Source organism: Vanacampus margaritifer, chromosome 10 (genome assembly GCF_051991255.1).
Source record: "Vanacampus margaritifer isolate UIUO_Vmar chromosome 10, RoL_Vmar_1.0, whole genome shotgun sequence".
Taxonomy (NCBI): Eukaryota; Metazoa; Chordata; class Actinopteri; order Syngnathiformes; family Syngnathidae; genus Vanacampus; species Vanacampus margaritifer.
Genome location: NC_135441.1, coordinates 4857501 through 4875000, shown reverse-complemented (window position 1 = coordinate 4875000; position 17500 = coordinate 4857501). Strand labels below are relative to the sequence as shown.

Here is a 17500-nt window from a genome sequence, read left to right as displayed (position 1 = left end):
ACTACATTTTTCTTTGGGTTTGAAAGTGCCATGGACACCCTTGCTGGAGCAACCTAGCTCGTTGCTAACGGCTAACCGAGTGTGTTCTGTCAAAGCAGGGAACAGGTGGAAGTGCAACACAGTCCAAATGGCTCCTCCATGCTAACATTCTGCCCCTTAAACATTGTGTGTTTTAGCTCTAGTGTAGTACAGTGCATTTTTATTGGGTAATTTTGACGTGGACGTTTATGCTGCGCTGTGACTGGAATTCCCTTCAGTAGAGGCTTTCCAAATAAGGAGCGGTCATTAATTGAGCGTTAAAAAAATTAGTGCTGTTAAAGGCACTTTAAGTTAACGAGACATTAACCCGATAATTTCGACACCCTTGGTTACGCTTGTTCGTAAAGAAGAATAACAATGATGCGATCTCTGTGCAACAAAGCTTCAGTATTGAATATTTGTGAGCAGAATGGAGTTGTATTTGGGCATTTGTGCGTAGATGCCAGGGAAAAGTCAGAGCACACTATAGAGCTTATCTGCCTTGTTTGGCTCCGTACAATACAGGCTATTGTTACATCCTTAAGACTGTGCATACATGCGCAAGTCAGCTGTTTAATATTCACAATCCTGATAATACACCAAGAGCCTATATCCAAGCTACAACACACAGCTATTTGATTGGTTATAATTAAGAGTCAACATTTATGAGTCATTTACAAGGAATATTAAATGTAAACCTACTGACAGCAGAAGGATTGTTTTTAGTTTGTTAAAATCAAACAGTGAGCAAATGTTCAAATATAAGTACAATAAATGACCACAGAATTAACAAGCAATGTCAATTGTAGATCAGAGGTGGCAAATCCAAGTCCAGAAAGTAAATACCCTGCCACAGTTTGGCTTCGGTCCCTGGTGCTAGCTAGCTCGCTAGCTCCCTAGCAGGTAAATGAGCACCATGGGAGCTAGCTAGCTAGCTAGCACTTGAGGCTGAAGACAAACCGTGGCAGGGTTTTTACTTTCTGGACCTGGATTTGCCACCTCTGTTGTTGATTCTGACAAAATAGGTCATAGGATACACAAGGTTATCTAGCTCAGTTAGGCGCTATACAAAATACATGTAGAATTAGATACAATGAAAGTGTGCAATCCTGCAGGAATAAGAGCCAACAGCTTGAGGATGTATTGAGTTCGAGAGAGAGCGGCTGATCCTCATTTCAAGTCATCACAATTCCGCCACTCAAGAGTTACTATGAGACTAGCGGAAGCTCTGGAAGCATGCTGATGCTTTCATCAATATATTCAAATGATAGACAATGGAATTACATTTAAAAGTTAAAACCAACTGCCCTATCATTCAGACCTAAACAACCATTACTGAATCTTTTCCTCACAATCTTGCCCTTAAATGAAGAGACACATCTTTTATTTTGCTTTCTTTTACTTGGCTGTCTACAGACAAACCGGCATTGCAAGTGAGAATCTATTCTCAATTACCTTAAGATAAATAGAGGTTCAATAAAATTCTTCCATACTTACACACAAAAACAAATTACTGTTATGTCCAGTCTTTTACATCACAAAGAATTAAATCTGACACTGATTTGAGAAACTTAAGTAAAGGAATTAAAATATATATAATAATAATAATCTATCTAACACATCATGGTTTTCAAATGGGGCCATATACTTATTTATTCCTTTCATGCAGCAATTATGAATTCTGAATATTAAGTATTTACTATTTAGCAATTACTTAAGTTATATATATAATTAGCTGTGTCGATGCCTGATGGGGGAAGCCAAAAGAGCAGAAGAATTTTTCTTGATCTTGATTGAGACAAGACAAACTAAACAAATGAAATGCTTTCATTTTAGCATGATAATGAAATGAAAGACATGCTTCAAAACACCACAGTTTGTGGTGTCATAACAAATCACAAAGCCAAGAGATGCACACAGATATGAATGACGTTCCCTTTTTGGAACAGCAGATTATATAGAGAGCAGAAACAGACATCCGATGATTATGTGTACAAAGGTTTGAAGAACAATTTATAGAGTGAATATTAGTGGCCAAAGACTGAGTTACGTGACTATCATAATCAACACCAGCTGTCACACTTGGAAACGGTAGCCTCATAGTTTTGGACCTTATAGCGGGTACCTAAGTTATAACTAGGGCTGTACATGAATCAGTAGGGACTCTAAACAAATTGTTGATTGGCCATTTTATGCATAATTTTTCCATTCAAGACATAATCCGTCAATGCTTATTGTAACGTGGGTCCCAAACCAATCCATTGTACAAGTATGCTCTTGCCTCTCTATTATCTTTGACTCAGTATGCGCTCAGTTTACGCAGTCATATGACCACATGCTCCAATAAGAGCCGCATATATGTGGGAGTGCGGAAGTGGACGCCAGGGAAGGAATGTGTGTTTGCTGCTCAAGATACACACAACACTAATGGATTTCAAATGAGACAAAACAACATCGTCGTTTCTCCAGTCGGCCAGGGTATATGTAGGGTTGGGGAATCCAGGTCCAGAAAGTAAAAACCCTGAAACAGCTTGGCTTTAGTCACAGGTGCTTCTACTCAAGAGAAGGGGACGAGCTTGTTTACCTGCCAGTTGAAGAGAAGCATCTGGTGGCTAAAGCCAATCTGTGGCAGGGTTTTTTACTTTCTGGATCTGGATTCCACAATACTAGTTATTTCTGTGGGGTTGGTACACTGTGCCAACGGCCAGTGTAGGCTTCAACAACTCAATTTGTTTGAATGAGAGAAGTGAATATAACTTAGTAAACGTAGATACAAATGGGATTTTTCATATACAGTAATGGACAAATAGAGCGTCTTTCGGGAAAAGTAAAAGATGCAAACTATTCAAGTTTATTCGGGACAAGGTCATTGATGTGAACGAGAATTGAGTACTGATGATGGCCCAGAGTCCAGGCACTTCTTATAACAGTGTTTAAATCTCGACTTCAGACTTATTTTTATCCTCTTGCATTTAGTTCAACTACATGTAGGCCTGTATTACAACTGCTTCTTAACTGTCCTCCCCCTCCTGTGACGCTGATCGAATCTGATGCTGCTGCTGTATGGATTCTGCACCGACCGACCAGAACAAGATTTTAGGTGGATCACCTTCCTGAGGCGTTCCTATGAAGAATTCTGCATCAACCGACCGAGCCGGGTTTTGAAGAGGGCCCACTACTCCGAAGGTATCTTCCTGTAGCGCATCATCTTGTTTAACAGACTCTCACACTGTCCACTGGGTCCCCTGAAATGTGATTGGACCCCCGGCACCAAATTATTGACAAAACACGGCATCGGCACACTGGCGCCGCACGTCTTGCCAATGCAGCCTGCCAGCATTTTTCAATGTGACTACAACTGTTATGGCCCTTCTGCTCAGTAGTTGGAATACCACAAAATGTTGTAATCCATCTCACTAGGAGAAGAAGAATCTCCCATCAAGAGGATTCATTTGACACATTTTTGGTATTCTAAACCAAAGGTCATGTTAGTTCCCCTGTGAGATTTGAGTCACTGTTTAAAATCCCTTTTATGTTCAGATGATTTGTATTGGTCGGACATCGATAAACTTCCGTTGTTTTGCACAACTTAAAAGTAAATGCATCGTTATTATACAGTATAAATAGCATCCTTCAATGGTCCAAAAAATCATCAGGCTTGGGGGAGTAATGTACAAGCGTTACGAATAGGGCTGAAACGAGTACTCGAGTAACTGCACATTATTGGTCTAATAATGTGGAGATGAAGCTTCACTTTTTGGAGTGTTGTCAACTTGATTTGGGTCGTTGATGTGCAGGTAACATGCAGCTCTCGTTTTGGTCATGTGAAATACAGACCAACGACAACACAGCTGGTTGATTGCCTCCACTGATTTATATGCCTTTAATTGTTCAAAGGTATACGCACTCTTTACTCTTATACGCATTTATGAGGTAATTCACGGTGTCCATGTACGTGACCAGGGGCTGCCGTTTAGCACTGTTCACCAGATCTTCCTTCTTCAATGTATAGGGATCCCGGCGATCAGTCTACTTTTTGTAACGTACCACTGTCATTCCTTTGTCTGTAAGCTTTCCCGTAACAACGAGGACTTTTGCATGCTCATTTCCGTCAATTTAGCCATTTTATAAGTGTCGTTTTATGCTTTTGTCTACGCTTTGAACCGCGACGTTCCAAAAAATATGGTGGAAGGAAGCTGGACACAGCCACCGGCTGACTTCGTAGCAACGTAGCAGCGCAACTCGACAGAACACCTCAGACTTACGGTATAGTGCATTGACAGACAGTTCAGAGGAATTTAATGAGCAGTGACGCATTACATCACCGGAACTAGCGGCTTTTTAAAATATCCATAATATTTGTGTTATGGCCAGAACGCGGCAGTGTTTGTTGATTTCCTTAACAAAATACGGACAATCCGTAACAATTGGTAAATGGACTGGACTGCTTTTTATATAGCGCTTTAACTACACCATATGGTGCCCAAAGCACTTCACAATGCCTCACATTCACACACGCATTCACACACCAGTGGTCGACTGCTGCCAGGTCCACTGGAAGCAAATCGGGGTTCAGTGTCTTACTCAAGGACATTTCAACATGATCATCAGGGGTGAGGATTGAACCCACAACCTCACGGATGGGAAATGACCACTCTACCACTGAACTCTGTTTATATAGCGCTTTTCTGGACACTTAACAATCAAATGGATATATTATTCTGGCGCTCACACTCTGGTGGTGGTAAACTACATATGTAGCCACAGCTGACTACTGAAACTCGGCTGCCAGTGTGCGCCTACGGCCCCTCCGACCACCACCAAACATTTACACCCAGCTGTATGTATAACAGTGTGAAGTGTCTTGCCCAAGGACACAATGACACATGACTAGGAGAAAGCGAGATTCGAACAGCGCACCCTCCGGATACTTGACAACTTGCTCTACCTCTTAGGCCATGGATGCCACAATTCATTTTTGGAGAGACAATAATCTGCACAAACAACATTTCAAAGTCAAAGTGGGTCTTGCACGTAGGGTGCCATTCAAGCTAAGGCGTCCGTCCACTGCACTGATACACTGCTTGCTGAGTACTGACTGACAGAGTTAGAGTTGCAATGACTAGCTTGGCTGGGCTGGCAATTGTTATTGTTTAGCTTTGGGACATACGTGTGTGTGTTCTTTTAGTGGATGAGAAATATAGTTTAACCAGTAATGTCCAACCATGTTATTTTTGGTTGTATGCATAACGTTACGTACAGAGCACCGCGCAATATGTTTTGTGGTGTCAAGAGATGAAAACTGTAAATACTCACACAACCGATTGCTAGCCTTGTATCTAGGTAGCCTTGACTGCTAGAATCAATGTATCTAAGGATTTCTGGCAGATTTTGTATCGTTTGAGGAGTGTGCTACCGATACAGTTGTATCTATCGCCTTCACAAACCAGTCATATCAAGTTATTGTTCTCAACCCTAACAAAAATAATACAGTACCTGCATGTTATTAAAAAATAATTTCTCCCAAAAACATATTAAAACGTTCTATTTTAAATATTGCCATGGTCCCAAACACATATTTATGTTTTTGTTTTATGCTAGAGCATACAGAAGGCTTTAATGCAGCTTCTGACCTGAAGAAGTCGCTTAAGCATTGGTAGTTATTACAAAAAAACACCAGCAGCTGGCAGGAGAGTACAAGAGATCAACCAGGGCCATGTTGCAAAAAAGCTCTTTCCCCTGTGTTTTTAACAGTTTTGTAAATAATGATTAAACTTAGCTAGATTCTAATGCTAATTGCTGCAAAACGTAAAAGAGATATACTTTTTTCCTGATGAGAGAAGAGACTAATCTTTTTATAGCAATAGAACAGAATATTCTCTGGGCCTTGCAAAATCTGTCAAAATCCAGTCAAACAGCCGGGAGCAAAGGGGGTTGCTTCTTTGAAAATGGCTGGGAATGAATGAGTTAAGTTAATAATACGAATCCTATTTTTAACCAAAAACTTGAATAAAGGATGTGATTATCAATCCAATACTTAAGAAAAATATTCAATTATACACACGCACACATGTAGATGCAGTACAAAGTACAAAGAAATGCTACATACACCAAATGGAACCAATCAGAATCACCATAACATGTCAGAAGTGCTGAATTGTATCCATGGCAACAACCCTTGCCGGCTAACTATGGAGCAGTAGATACTCAGTTTTCCTTAAGTTCTCCATTTTGACATAATTAAAGTTAATTGACTACAACAGTACTCATTTTGTAAAAGCACATTTCAAATAAAGAGAGTCCATGACTCTTAAGAAGCTCTGTCAACTCAAAAACAATCTCTCAGGTGACGTGTTCACAGTACCTGTGTGAAAGTAAGCAGGTGGACTCTGACACATGTACTGTGCAGGATAGTGATTCTTCTTCCTGTGTTTGTGGATTCTGTAGTCTTTTTCGCTGTGAGAGCGTCGCCCCCTGTGAGGCTCTGCACAGGCTGCCGGTGACAGTAGCCGCTCTGACAGTTCCGAGCTGGGCCATGCCCGCCTCAATATGCTGCTGTGTGTCTTCTTCATCCTCACCAAATTGGGTGGCAGAAACAAACAGGTGGTAATTTGATCTACAAGGCTGAGTCAAAACAAACAAGCTGAATGTTGAAGCCAGGTAAAAGACTCAAGGCTACCCGTCTGCAGCTTATCACGTGAATTCCATTCTGCAGAACCAGTAGTTGAAGTCAATTAATGAAAGTCAAACCACCACCATTTTGTGAAGAAAAGAATGACATTCATGGTCATCTCGCCAAAATGATCTTCAGATTTGATTCAGAAAGGCATGTAGCAGTGAGTACATCCACAGTCTTGTGCTTCTCAGGTCACAAAAAAATTATGATAGCTCAGCAAGTCATTGGACAGCAAATAGATGACATAAAAATAAGGCTCAGCAGCACAGAAAAACAAAGTCTGTTTGAGGTATGGGCGGTCGATTCCTATGAAATTGGGGACAACATTGTTGGTATGGGTCAAAGGAGGTCTCTGGGAAGGAGAGCCGTTGTATCACACACAAAAAAAAGCTTGTGCAGCCAAGCGAGGGAAAAAGGGAAGGTGGGAGGGCACGCGAATACAAAAGAAAGCAAGTGGAGAGTGAACAAAAAAATATCCATGGGAAAAACACATTGGCTCCCCTCTTCAACATCTATCTATCCACATTGCGCCCGCAATCCGTTGACAAATGCCTACTGGGTAGAAAACGCTGTCATATGTGATGATGATGGATGTCTTGTAGACAAAAAAAAGCATTAAATAAATCACCAATATGTGGTAAATCCTGGATAGACCGAAAACTGTCTGCGCTTCTCTTTGTCTTCTCCTTCGTCCCTTCACCTCGTTCACCAGCTCTCACTCGCCTTCTCTCCCTGCCTATGTTCAGTGTTGTGGGAGAGGAGGGCGGAGAGGAGGAGCAGGCAGGGGGCAAGGAGAGAGGGGCAGGATTCTTGTGAGACCACCCCATAGCAAAAACTGGAGGCTGCTGTCCATTCATAGAAAACACACACATCCCAAAGCTGAATTGATGCGTCCATGCACAAAGGTGTGTGTGTGTCTAAAGCCTTGCATCATTGTACTGCCAAACACTCAGCTATAGAGGACCAAAACTGCCAAAATTAAAAAATAATAAATGACAAATTAAGTAAATAAATAAAAGTGAAAATAAAAACGGATATAGAAAAATATAATTAAAAAATTAAATACAAATAAATAAGTATAAATGGAAAAACAACATACACCACTCACTCGACCATTGACAGGCAGTTTGCAACAGCAGAGCCCAACCTAAAACACGCTTAGGACCGCCCCCTCATTTGAATATCATTTCGACCTGACACAGCGTCTGCAGCATGAAATAAATAAATGTGAGCAGAGCGTTCTTATTTATTGATACTTAATTATATATATATATGTATATATATATATATATGTATATATATATATATATATATATATATATATATATATATATATATATATATATATATATATATATATATATATATATATATACCCATTTACTTTTTTTATTTTATTTACATTTATATTCATTTTTTAAATTAAATTTTTGAATTATAATTATAATATCTGTTTTCATTTTCACTTGAATTCATTTATTTATTTATTAGTCATTTATTTATTTATTTTAAATTTTGGCAGTTTCGGCCAATCATGACAGCATTCCAGCTGTAGCTTGGCAGCTACGCATTTTAACTGCTTTTGCATCGTTGCGGTTAGGATTAGGAGTGTTTTGCTGCCAGGATTACTGATGCCTTGAAAAATGATGACACAGACGTTCTGATGAAGGTCCAAGCAGTTCAACACGCAATATCTATAATAATAATATAATATCAGTTAACGCAATATCTGGACAGATCACAAGCTCTAAACCCACCTTCATACCAAGCACTAGAGATGGGACAATGAAGCCTTGTGAAGCTTTTGAGGCTTTCGGCTGATTGATTTGGAAAAAGAGTCGAAGTTTCAAAGCCCCATAAGATAGATGTACCGGTGACATCTGGTGGTCAGCTGGAGTCATAGCAGCGAGTCGCATCACGGGCGCGTTGTGTTCACATTGAAGTCACATTTGTTTTTGTAATGTAAACAGAATATAAAAATATCGGATTTACAAAAAATCTGAATTGGCCATCACATCCTGCAGTGTGAACGTAGCCTACCTAAGTGATTTTGTAGAACAATGTATGTCGTAACTAGGGCGTGTTTCTAAGCAAGCTGCAAGAAAGCGCCGTGTCTCGGGCACCTGTTCCAAATCAAACCGTCGATCGCCTCTAACGTCATTCACAAATGATTTGTATAAATGGACACAACAACCAATAAAAGTCACAAACACCATAATGCGTCCCTCACAAAATCTAACAGAAGCCAGACACACGTACAGCCGTGTTTCGAAATGTAACGATACAGCGGAAATCTATTTAGTATCGATTTCAACTGCTTAAAATATGCATCGATGTAAAAAATAAAAGTATCCATTTGCAACACCATGTTAACTGTTATGCTTTGCGCAGTTTTTCATCGTTTCTAGTCACAGACACGTTGTGTGGATATGCGCTATTGTTCCTAATAGCGGCGGATCTTTGTAGATGCCAGTAAAAACTTGTTTTAAGTTTTGTAAGTGGCTTCTCATTTACTTTATGAGGTAATTTATCGTCTGTTTATCGCCTGTGGCCGCTATATCAGATGAATTCCATTTGCGGTGTCGCAACTGTAGTGCAAGGGTTAAAGCAAAAAAATTTCATTTGACTGAATTTTTTTTAGGTTTAAATTGACTGCGGTCAATTAACACAAATTTTGCAGGGCATTAGGGCGCACATTGATTATTTTTAAATAATAATATTTAAGCATTAATCAGGGATGACAAATGTATACGACCGCTCTAGGAGGGTAATTGAGAATGCAAAAAAATTAAAATATATTTCATAATTAAAAACATAAATTTGATGCATTTTGAGTGATAAAAATCAAGCAGACTTAAAAGACAGTATCAATGTATAATATGTATAATATCTACAGTATCTATACATGGTCATGTTATGCTATGTTGGGAGGCTTACTTTTAATTTGTGTTTTTCTGATACAGTTTCAGTTACCTGTTAAAACAATGTGGTTATTAACGTAATCCAATCACCATACTATTAAAATGATGTAACTTGGACAGTAACAGTGGACCCCAACTATTTGTAGGTGTAGAGACCGGGCCGGACCGCAAAGAACGAAAATCCAATTAGATAGATAGATAGATGGATAGATGGATAGATAGTGAAGAGGGTCTTCTGGCAGATTTTGTCATAAAACTGTTTTAATTTCCTTATTTCCTCAGTAGAGCTTTATTCTGCGGATGTATCTTTGTGAGTGTTATCGCAATTTCTGCCAGGTGCCGGCATGTCTGAAAAACCTCCTCTATTCCACAACAATGGGCCATTGTCTGTGGTTGAAATTAATGTGTTTGAATAATGTCTTTAAAGTCTTGTCTAATGTCCGGTGAACTCCGGGGTGGGCTGTTTGCTGGGGGCTTTGTGGTACCACCCTTCAAGATAGTATAAGAATGTTGTAAGTAACTGTAATCTGGGCACTTGCGAGAGGCTGCAGCCATTGTCTGGAACTCACTTGTGCCCAGAATATTCTGTAGAAATAAAAGCTTCGAAGTAACTGTTCATCGATCTCCAGCCTGCATTCGGATAACCAACATTCTCACTACCCGAAAGAAAACGAACACGCAGAGGAAAAAAATCGGCCTCCTATCAATAGATAGATAGATAGATGGATAGAGTGGTGCGGATGGGTGGTGAGCTGTTGTGTTCACCTCATTAGGGAAGTAGATTTGCTTTCTCCATAACAGTTGTTGCCATCATAACGTGTGAAATGGGCAACATTTACAGATTTACACCCAAATAACCTTTCCTTCATCTCTCACAAAGACGCACGCGCCGTAATTATGACCTAATTACGCTACGACGATGATGACCATGCGTATCAACCACAAAACAAACTTTTATCCCAGTCGCTAGTTTTTACATTTTTATTGTTAATATGGTGTTTAAATAGTACATCGGTGCGTGCTATGTAAGGAAGGTGGAACTCTGACTCACGTTAGCATGTAGCTGGTTAGCAACTAACTCCTCCGTTGCAGGACGTCGCAGCATGCTGATAGTCCAAACTTTTTCCTTTTCTTCAGTGAGTAAGTTCCAAACAGTGAATAGCGATTAAAACTTCCTCTTTTCCCTCCTACATTCAAATTGGCCACGTAGTGTGTGGAGGACTCGACTCTCGACATGTCTCGTCCGCAATGCCACCCTGCACTCTAGCACTAACAGACAGTTCCGCCAACTTCTCCTAATATAGCTTGCTGCTTCTCCACGGAGAAGGTACACACAGCATGAAATTTTAGACCTCACCCAGATATTAAAATTCAATACTTTTTCAATAACTTTTTAAGTGGTATTGCCAAATGAATCCATTCAATGTGTGAAAGCAATGTCAATTTAGTGACGGGATCATGAACAACAAACGTGGGTGTGCACCCTAGTCTTATTTTCAAAATGACGGAAATCCGTCCCCACGACGGAGAACTTTAACCCCTGCTGTAGTGTCTTATTAGTCCAGTAGAGGGATTCATTGTTACATTTGTACATCTGGTAAAGCTGCTCTCTTTAATTTGGTCAAAAATATATTTACAATAACCTTTTTATTTGACCATTTATGACTGAAACATCTTCTAATTAGTAGATTAACACCTTAGCCGTTCACAATGGGCACTCCTGCAAGCCTCTGGCCAATAGTTTTCAGACTGGATTTGGGTTTGAATTTCCCGCCCTCTGTCTACAGATGTGAAGTCATGTGCGCGTTGTGTATATGAAGAAGGGTTTGTGCAGTTTAATTTTTCCACTGGCACAGGTGGCAGTCGCGATTCAAAATAGAATTTTCTACATTCAGTAGCTTTAAAGGTCGTATCCCACTGAGCTGCATTCGCCAAATATGAAGTTGTCGTCTTTGTAATTTTGCGACATTTGAGCTCTTTCCATAGGTTGACGCGGCTGCGTTAGCGCATCAGACGCATACAGTCTTCATATAATCCATTGTTTTCAAAAAAGTGAATAAGGCCTGGTAAAATGTTTGAGACACATATGGTGTATGTACATAAAGCATAATATAAGTGTGAATGACACTTCATTTATCATTGACTATTATGATTTATAAATTAGATTTGTCATTTTCTGGACTATGACATTACATGTTTTTGGAAAAACTTAGTAAACCGTTTGAGATGATTTGGGATTTGTCCCTTATACAGAAAAAAAAGTGAACACGAATTTTGGGTGCGAGTCCAACCTCTACCAAGTAAACGCATCATTTTATTTTATTTATTCATTTTCAATCGGTATGCAGAGCCGCCACACCCTAAATGCAGATCACGGACTGTGCGTAGCGCCCCCACTACCATGCGTCAAGTCACACATGCATGGAGGTACAAATCACACAGTTAAAACACACACACACACACACCATTACTTGATTAATCGATGGAATAATCGATAGATTAATTGATTACAAAAAATATTTTTTTCTGAAAGCCCTACCTAGAATAAGATACTACAAAGTAGGTCTGCAACTAATGATTATTTTAATAATGAATTAATATGTTGATTATTTTGTTGATTAATCAATGAACAGGATAAAATAAACATACTTTCATTCCCATTCCTTTATTTTTTAAAAAAAAAACAGAACATTATTTCAAATTAAAAGTGCAAAAATATTAATAACGATTCATTTACTGGTTTGGTCTGTATAGTTGGAAAATTGGAAAACAATTATTAACATTTTTGCCTCAGTAAAGTAAATGTTTTGATTCAACTAATAAATCACATAGATAGACAATTTGTCTGCTATCATGCAGGACAACCGAAATCTGAGAATATTTACAGTTCAGAAGCTGAAATTCTAAGAGAATTTCTAATTAAAAGGCTATCTAAGCAATTACCTGATTATGAAAAAGAAATATTGACTAATTTGCTACTTGATTTGTTGTCGATTAATCGTTGCACCTCTACTACAACGCTTTAAAGTTTCTGACTAATGCAGGGGTCACTAATGTGGTGCCTGTGGTCCCCAAGGACCTTGTGAGTAGCCTACGGGCCTGTTCTAATATAGCTAACCAGTGATGGGACATTGTAATTTCCTAGAAATATTGCACAAGTGATCACTTTTTTTTTTAGCATTGGCAGAGTTATAGAAATAAAGAGTTGCGTATTGCTATTCATCTGTTTCCCATTTATTGTGAGAAATTATTAATAATGATCAGTGTCTTCACATTAATTAATACTATTTGTTTTTATTATAACAGCAACACTATTGAAGGTCATTTGAGTAAATTTGTCATTTCAGAAGTGTGTATCAAACTGCATTAATCGGATTAATCAGTACCCAAGAAGTAGCTCTCAGCTTCAAAAAGGTTGGTGACCCCTCAACTAACGTATACTAATATTGCTTCTGTTTATGCTAAGTTTATCAATTAATATTCAATTTCAACTGACATATTTTGTGTGTCAGTTTTTGTGCCATTTCATACCATCCAAGATAATACAGTATACTGTAGGTATATTTTTGACAGACATGGAACTAAAGTATCATATAACAATAATGAAGGTACAGTACAGGGGCCAGTATATTACACACACACACACACAATATGAAGCAAAATATGTCAACATGTCAGCCTACAATGGTGCCACAAACTTGTGTCATAATTGGAAAAAAATAATGTCATCTTGGAGTACAAATAGTTCAAGTGTTTGCCGATTACATATCCAAAAATATAGTGGCCTAACTGTACTGCATGTGTCTGCATAGTTGCATTAGTGCATTTATTTTACAACCTGCAGAGGGCAGTCAAACTGCCATGTGAAAGAAGCTGACAAAAAAACGAAAAATAGAACATACAATACCAAGCTCAAATGGTTGTCCTTTCATGCCTTTTCTATAAAAACTTGTCATTAAGGTCACAGGTGAGCTGGACTGTTGCAACAGGTACACTGCCAGTCCACAGTGTACCTGACCTCTCAACCAGCCAGTCTGTCACTGCCAGCCAAATGAATTAAATTAAATGAAATTTAATACAGTTTAGGACAGGAAATTAGTGTTGATTTTATCAGCAATTTTCAAATTTTGTCTCGGTTTTAGTTAAGTTTCAATCACACTTGCTAGTTTTTATCAGTTAGTCAACCTCATCCCATTTTTATTTAGCCACCTTTTAGTCTTTATTTTATTGCAGAAAACCTAATTTTGTCTAATTTTAGTCAACAAAAACTGTCAACATTTTAGTCTAGTTTTAGTCAGGACAATTATTTTACTTTTTTCGTCAGCAGATAATATTGAACATTTCCATCTAATCTAAAATTGCTTCACATAAAATGTTCTCTCATATTTTCGATGAAAAACAACTTCATACACAATTACAGTTGATCAACAAGTGGCTTATGACTCCATGGTACAAGCTAGCATTAACTAGCATTTTGTTTGAACGTTAGCCTATAGCTGTTGCATTAATGTTACGTTGCACTCGCTAGCTGCAGATTTGAAAGGGTGTGTGTCACTGAGTGCAGAGTCAGGATTTTACAAAATCCTAATTTTCGTCTCGTTTGTGAAATAAAATATCCATAGATTCTAGTCCACTCTTTATGAAATGAGCAAAATTTTGTCTCGTCTTTATTGGTCGACGAAAATGCATACTGATTTAGTCCCAATTAATGTTTATTAACTCTTTGACTGCCAAAAACGTTAAATAACATTTAGTAAAATCCTACGGAGGAGCGCCAAAGACGTTAAAAGACGTTCACCAAGTTTTTTGTTTTTTTTTCGGAAACGGGTGGAGGAAAGCCTTGGCCAGCTGTACTGAAAGTATCAAGCAGATCTAGTTAGTATAATGACTATTTTTGGCCCCTAGATGGCAGCGATGACTCTTTTGACAAGATCGGATAGGCGTCAGTAGTAGAAGACGTGAGGCGGAGCTAGAGTGTTGAGGGGACAATGGCTGAGAAAGCAAAAATGGCGACCGGTGGCAAGGAGCTCACGCTTGATAGTTTTTTTCAAAGAAGAGAAGCATCAATCAGTGCTAAAGTGCACATTGATGACGACGATGATGATGGTGACTCCGAGGTTGACGCCGAAGTTGGAAGCGTTGATGCAGCGGCTATGATCACGTCATAAAGCCTCACCGGCTAGCGATGCTAACGCCGGAAAACGCGGAGCACAACCGAGCACTTCTGCACGTTCAATCGGACGACGAAGAGTGCCCCGAGTCCAATGCATAATCATCGGAGGAGTGGGTACAGTCTGATCACAGAGAAGACACTGGTTATGGACTACGATGCCACCATGAATGGAGCGGATAAGATGGATCAGAACATCTCTTACCACCCGGTGTAGGAACTGAAGGACATGAGGAAGCCAGACGTAACACCACCGTAATGTCACCGTATCATGATCCTGAGATTAGACTTGATGGCAACATGGCCAAACACACACTGCAGTATATACTTGCTATTCCCCGGAGAAAAAAGCCAGCAAGAAAGTGTAGCGTCTGCACGCGAACGGGCCATCACAGTGAAACTAATCTGTTGTGCAAATCCTGCTGCGTCCCCTTGCACGCAGGGGAGTGATACAAAAAGAAAAACTGTATTTGAAACATCCACACAATTGTAAATAGTACCACGGTTGCACATATTTGTAAATAGTTTGCTAAATTGTTTTGTCAAATTGTTTTGTCAAATTGTTTTGTCAAATTGTTTTGTCAAATTGTTTTGTCAAATTGTTTTGTCAAATTGTTACACTGTTGAATGTAAATAAACGCATTTTGCTATCAAAAAAACCTTTTTCATTGTTGGTGGTAGTGTTTTACAGAAGTAAAGCACTGTTTAGGTGTTTGTGGCATCATTCATGGAAAAAAACTGTGTCAAATTCACTAGAGTGCATGAAATAATACCGTTACACAAAAAGCTTGATTTCTCCGTATTTTGTTTCAAAACAGAGCATTTGGGTGAAACTAACCATTTTCTATTGTTGATTACTGAAAAACGGAATAAGGTAGAAACAAACTTTTTTTTCTGATGAAAGATGAGAGTCCAATCTTTCATTTGGTAGTATGTGTGTTTCCATAGTCCAAACACAAAATTTTCTGTGGACCTTAAAAGATCAGTCAAAATGCTTAAATCAGCTGGCACCCACGGCATCCCTTTTCTGAAAACGTCTGGCAGTCAAAGAGTTAACTAATTTGCTCCCAAAAACGTATAAAACGTTCTATTTTAAATATCACCATGGTCCCAAAAACGTATTTATACATTTTTTATGGTTATTATTATTTATTTTTTATGCTAGAGCATACAGAAGTCTTTGATGCAGCCTCTGAACTCAAGAGAACACTTGCAGCAATGGTAGTTATTACAAAATGGCCATCAGGTGGCGACAGAGTATAGGAGATCAACCAGGGCCATGTTGCAAAAAGCTCTTTTCCTCAGGGTTTTAAAAGATTTGTGAATAAAGATGAAACTTAGCTATATTCTAATGCTAATTGCTGCAAAATGGAAACTGATCGAAATATACTTTTTTCCTGCTGAAAAAAGAGACATTAAACTTTGGGCCTTGAAAAACCAGTCAAAATTCAGTGAAACAGCCAGGAGTAAAGGGAGTTGCTTCAGTGAAAATGGCTGGGAGTGAATGAATTAATGCAGGTTTTAGTCTAGTCTAGTCTTCTTCTGGTAAAATGTGTGTTGATGAAAATATTTTTTATTTAGTTTTCCTTAACAAAATTAACACTACAGGAAACACCATGGCTGCAGACATACAGTACATCTGGGACCCCAAAATAAACATAACGCCCAAAACCTTTGCTTGCTGCGGTGTCCCCTATTGCACGTTGTACCAAGCTATTGTTAACCTAGACAACTCAACTATGTACTAATACAGTCATGTATTCTAATTACATGTGCAACAAGATTATGTTAAGTCATTTAAATATCATAACTATACGGTAGTGATACACCGAATATTTTGCCACCAAAAATATTCAATTTGGCCGAAATCAAATTAAAGCCGAAAGAATGTGGCCTAAATAGGATGTTTTGGTGACGCAAGCTGTTTGAATTAAACAGCGAACGCGGGGTTGAGTGTCAGCCTCTCTTCTTGCTGGCTTTTCACCGGTCAGTCGCAGCAGCATCTCCCGGGGTCATTGCGCACACCGGAGGAGAGAAGCGTCGCTTGGTGTACAGCATTTCAGTGGGTCGAAAATAGACAGAACTGACGAGTACTGCAATACAGGTCACCCACGCTTTCTCCTGCAGCGAATTCCCTTTTTTCTTTGATTAGTGCCCCTCGAACGCTTCCACTTTTTCACTGGCATCCCGGTGGCTGTGCTAAATACTTTAGCTAACGCTAGCACTACTGCTATTAACAGTTTTAACTACGGAAACACTTAGCGCTATCTCCAGGTGGCTACAGACCTATACAAGACGCTGTGTGCGACTTCGCAGTCTGTTCCCGAAGCTGATTGGCTGGTGCGAAGAAATGTATTTATTTGTTTTGAAACGTTGGTGAATATGTGAATGTGCGGATTTTAAGTGTGCCGCACGCATTCATGCCCACACGTGCAAACTACATAGACAATAAAGTGCAATAGCACCGCCAGAAAATGCTCACCGCTCGTTTGGTGTTTAATATACCATTAGCCAACATGTCTGCGGTGTTCAATTGATATTGTGTTTTGTTTAAATGCCAGTGCTAAATAAATATTTTATAATAATATAATTTTAATTATTTATAGCAAAAATTGGCATAATTTTTTTCGGCGTTTCGGTTTTCAGTTTCAGCCAAACATTTTCATTTCGGTGCATCCCTACTATACGGGTGTGCATGTGTGATGGAAACATAGT

General features: G+C 39.0%; 1 protein-coding gene across 2 annotated transcripts in view; it reads right to left on the bottom strand.

Annotated features, from left to right (window-relative positions):
- Positions 1–17500, bottom strand: part of LOC144059079 (storkhead-box protein 2-like) — a 62255-nt gene that overhangs the window by 42829 nt on the left and 1926 nt on the right. The window contains exon 1 of one of the 2 annotated variants that reach the window (XM_077577916.1): positions 6383–7397. The exons of the other annotated variant lie outside the window; for it this stretch is intronic. Coding sequence (XP_077434042.1) covers positions 6383–6590 — 208 coding nt within the window. The 5' untranslated portion in view covers positions 6591–7397. Of the gene's footprint in view, positions 1–6382; positions 7398–17500 lie in introns of those variants that run through there. 2 annotated transcript variants of the gene reach the window in all.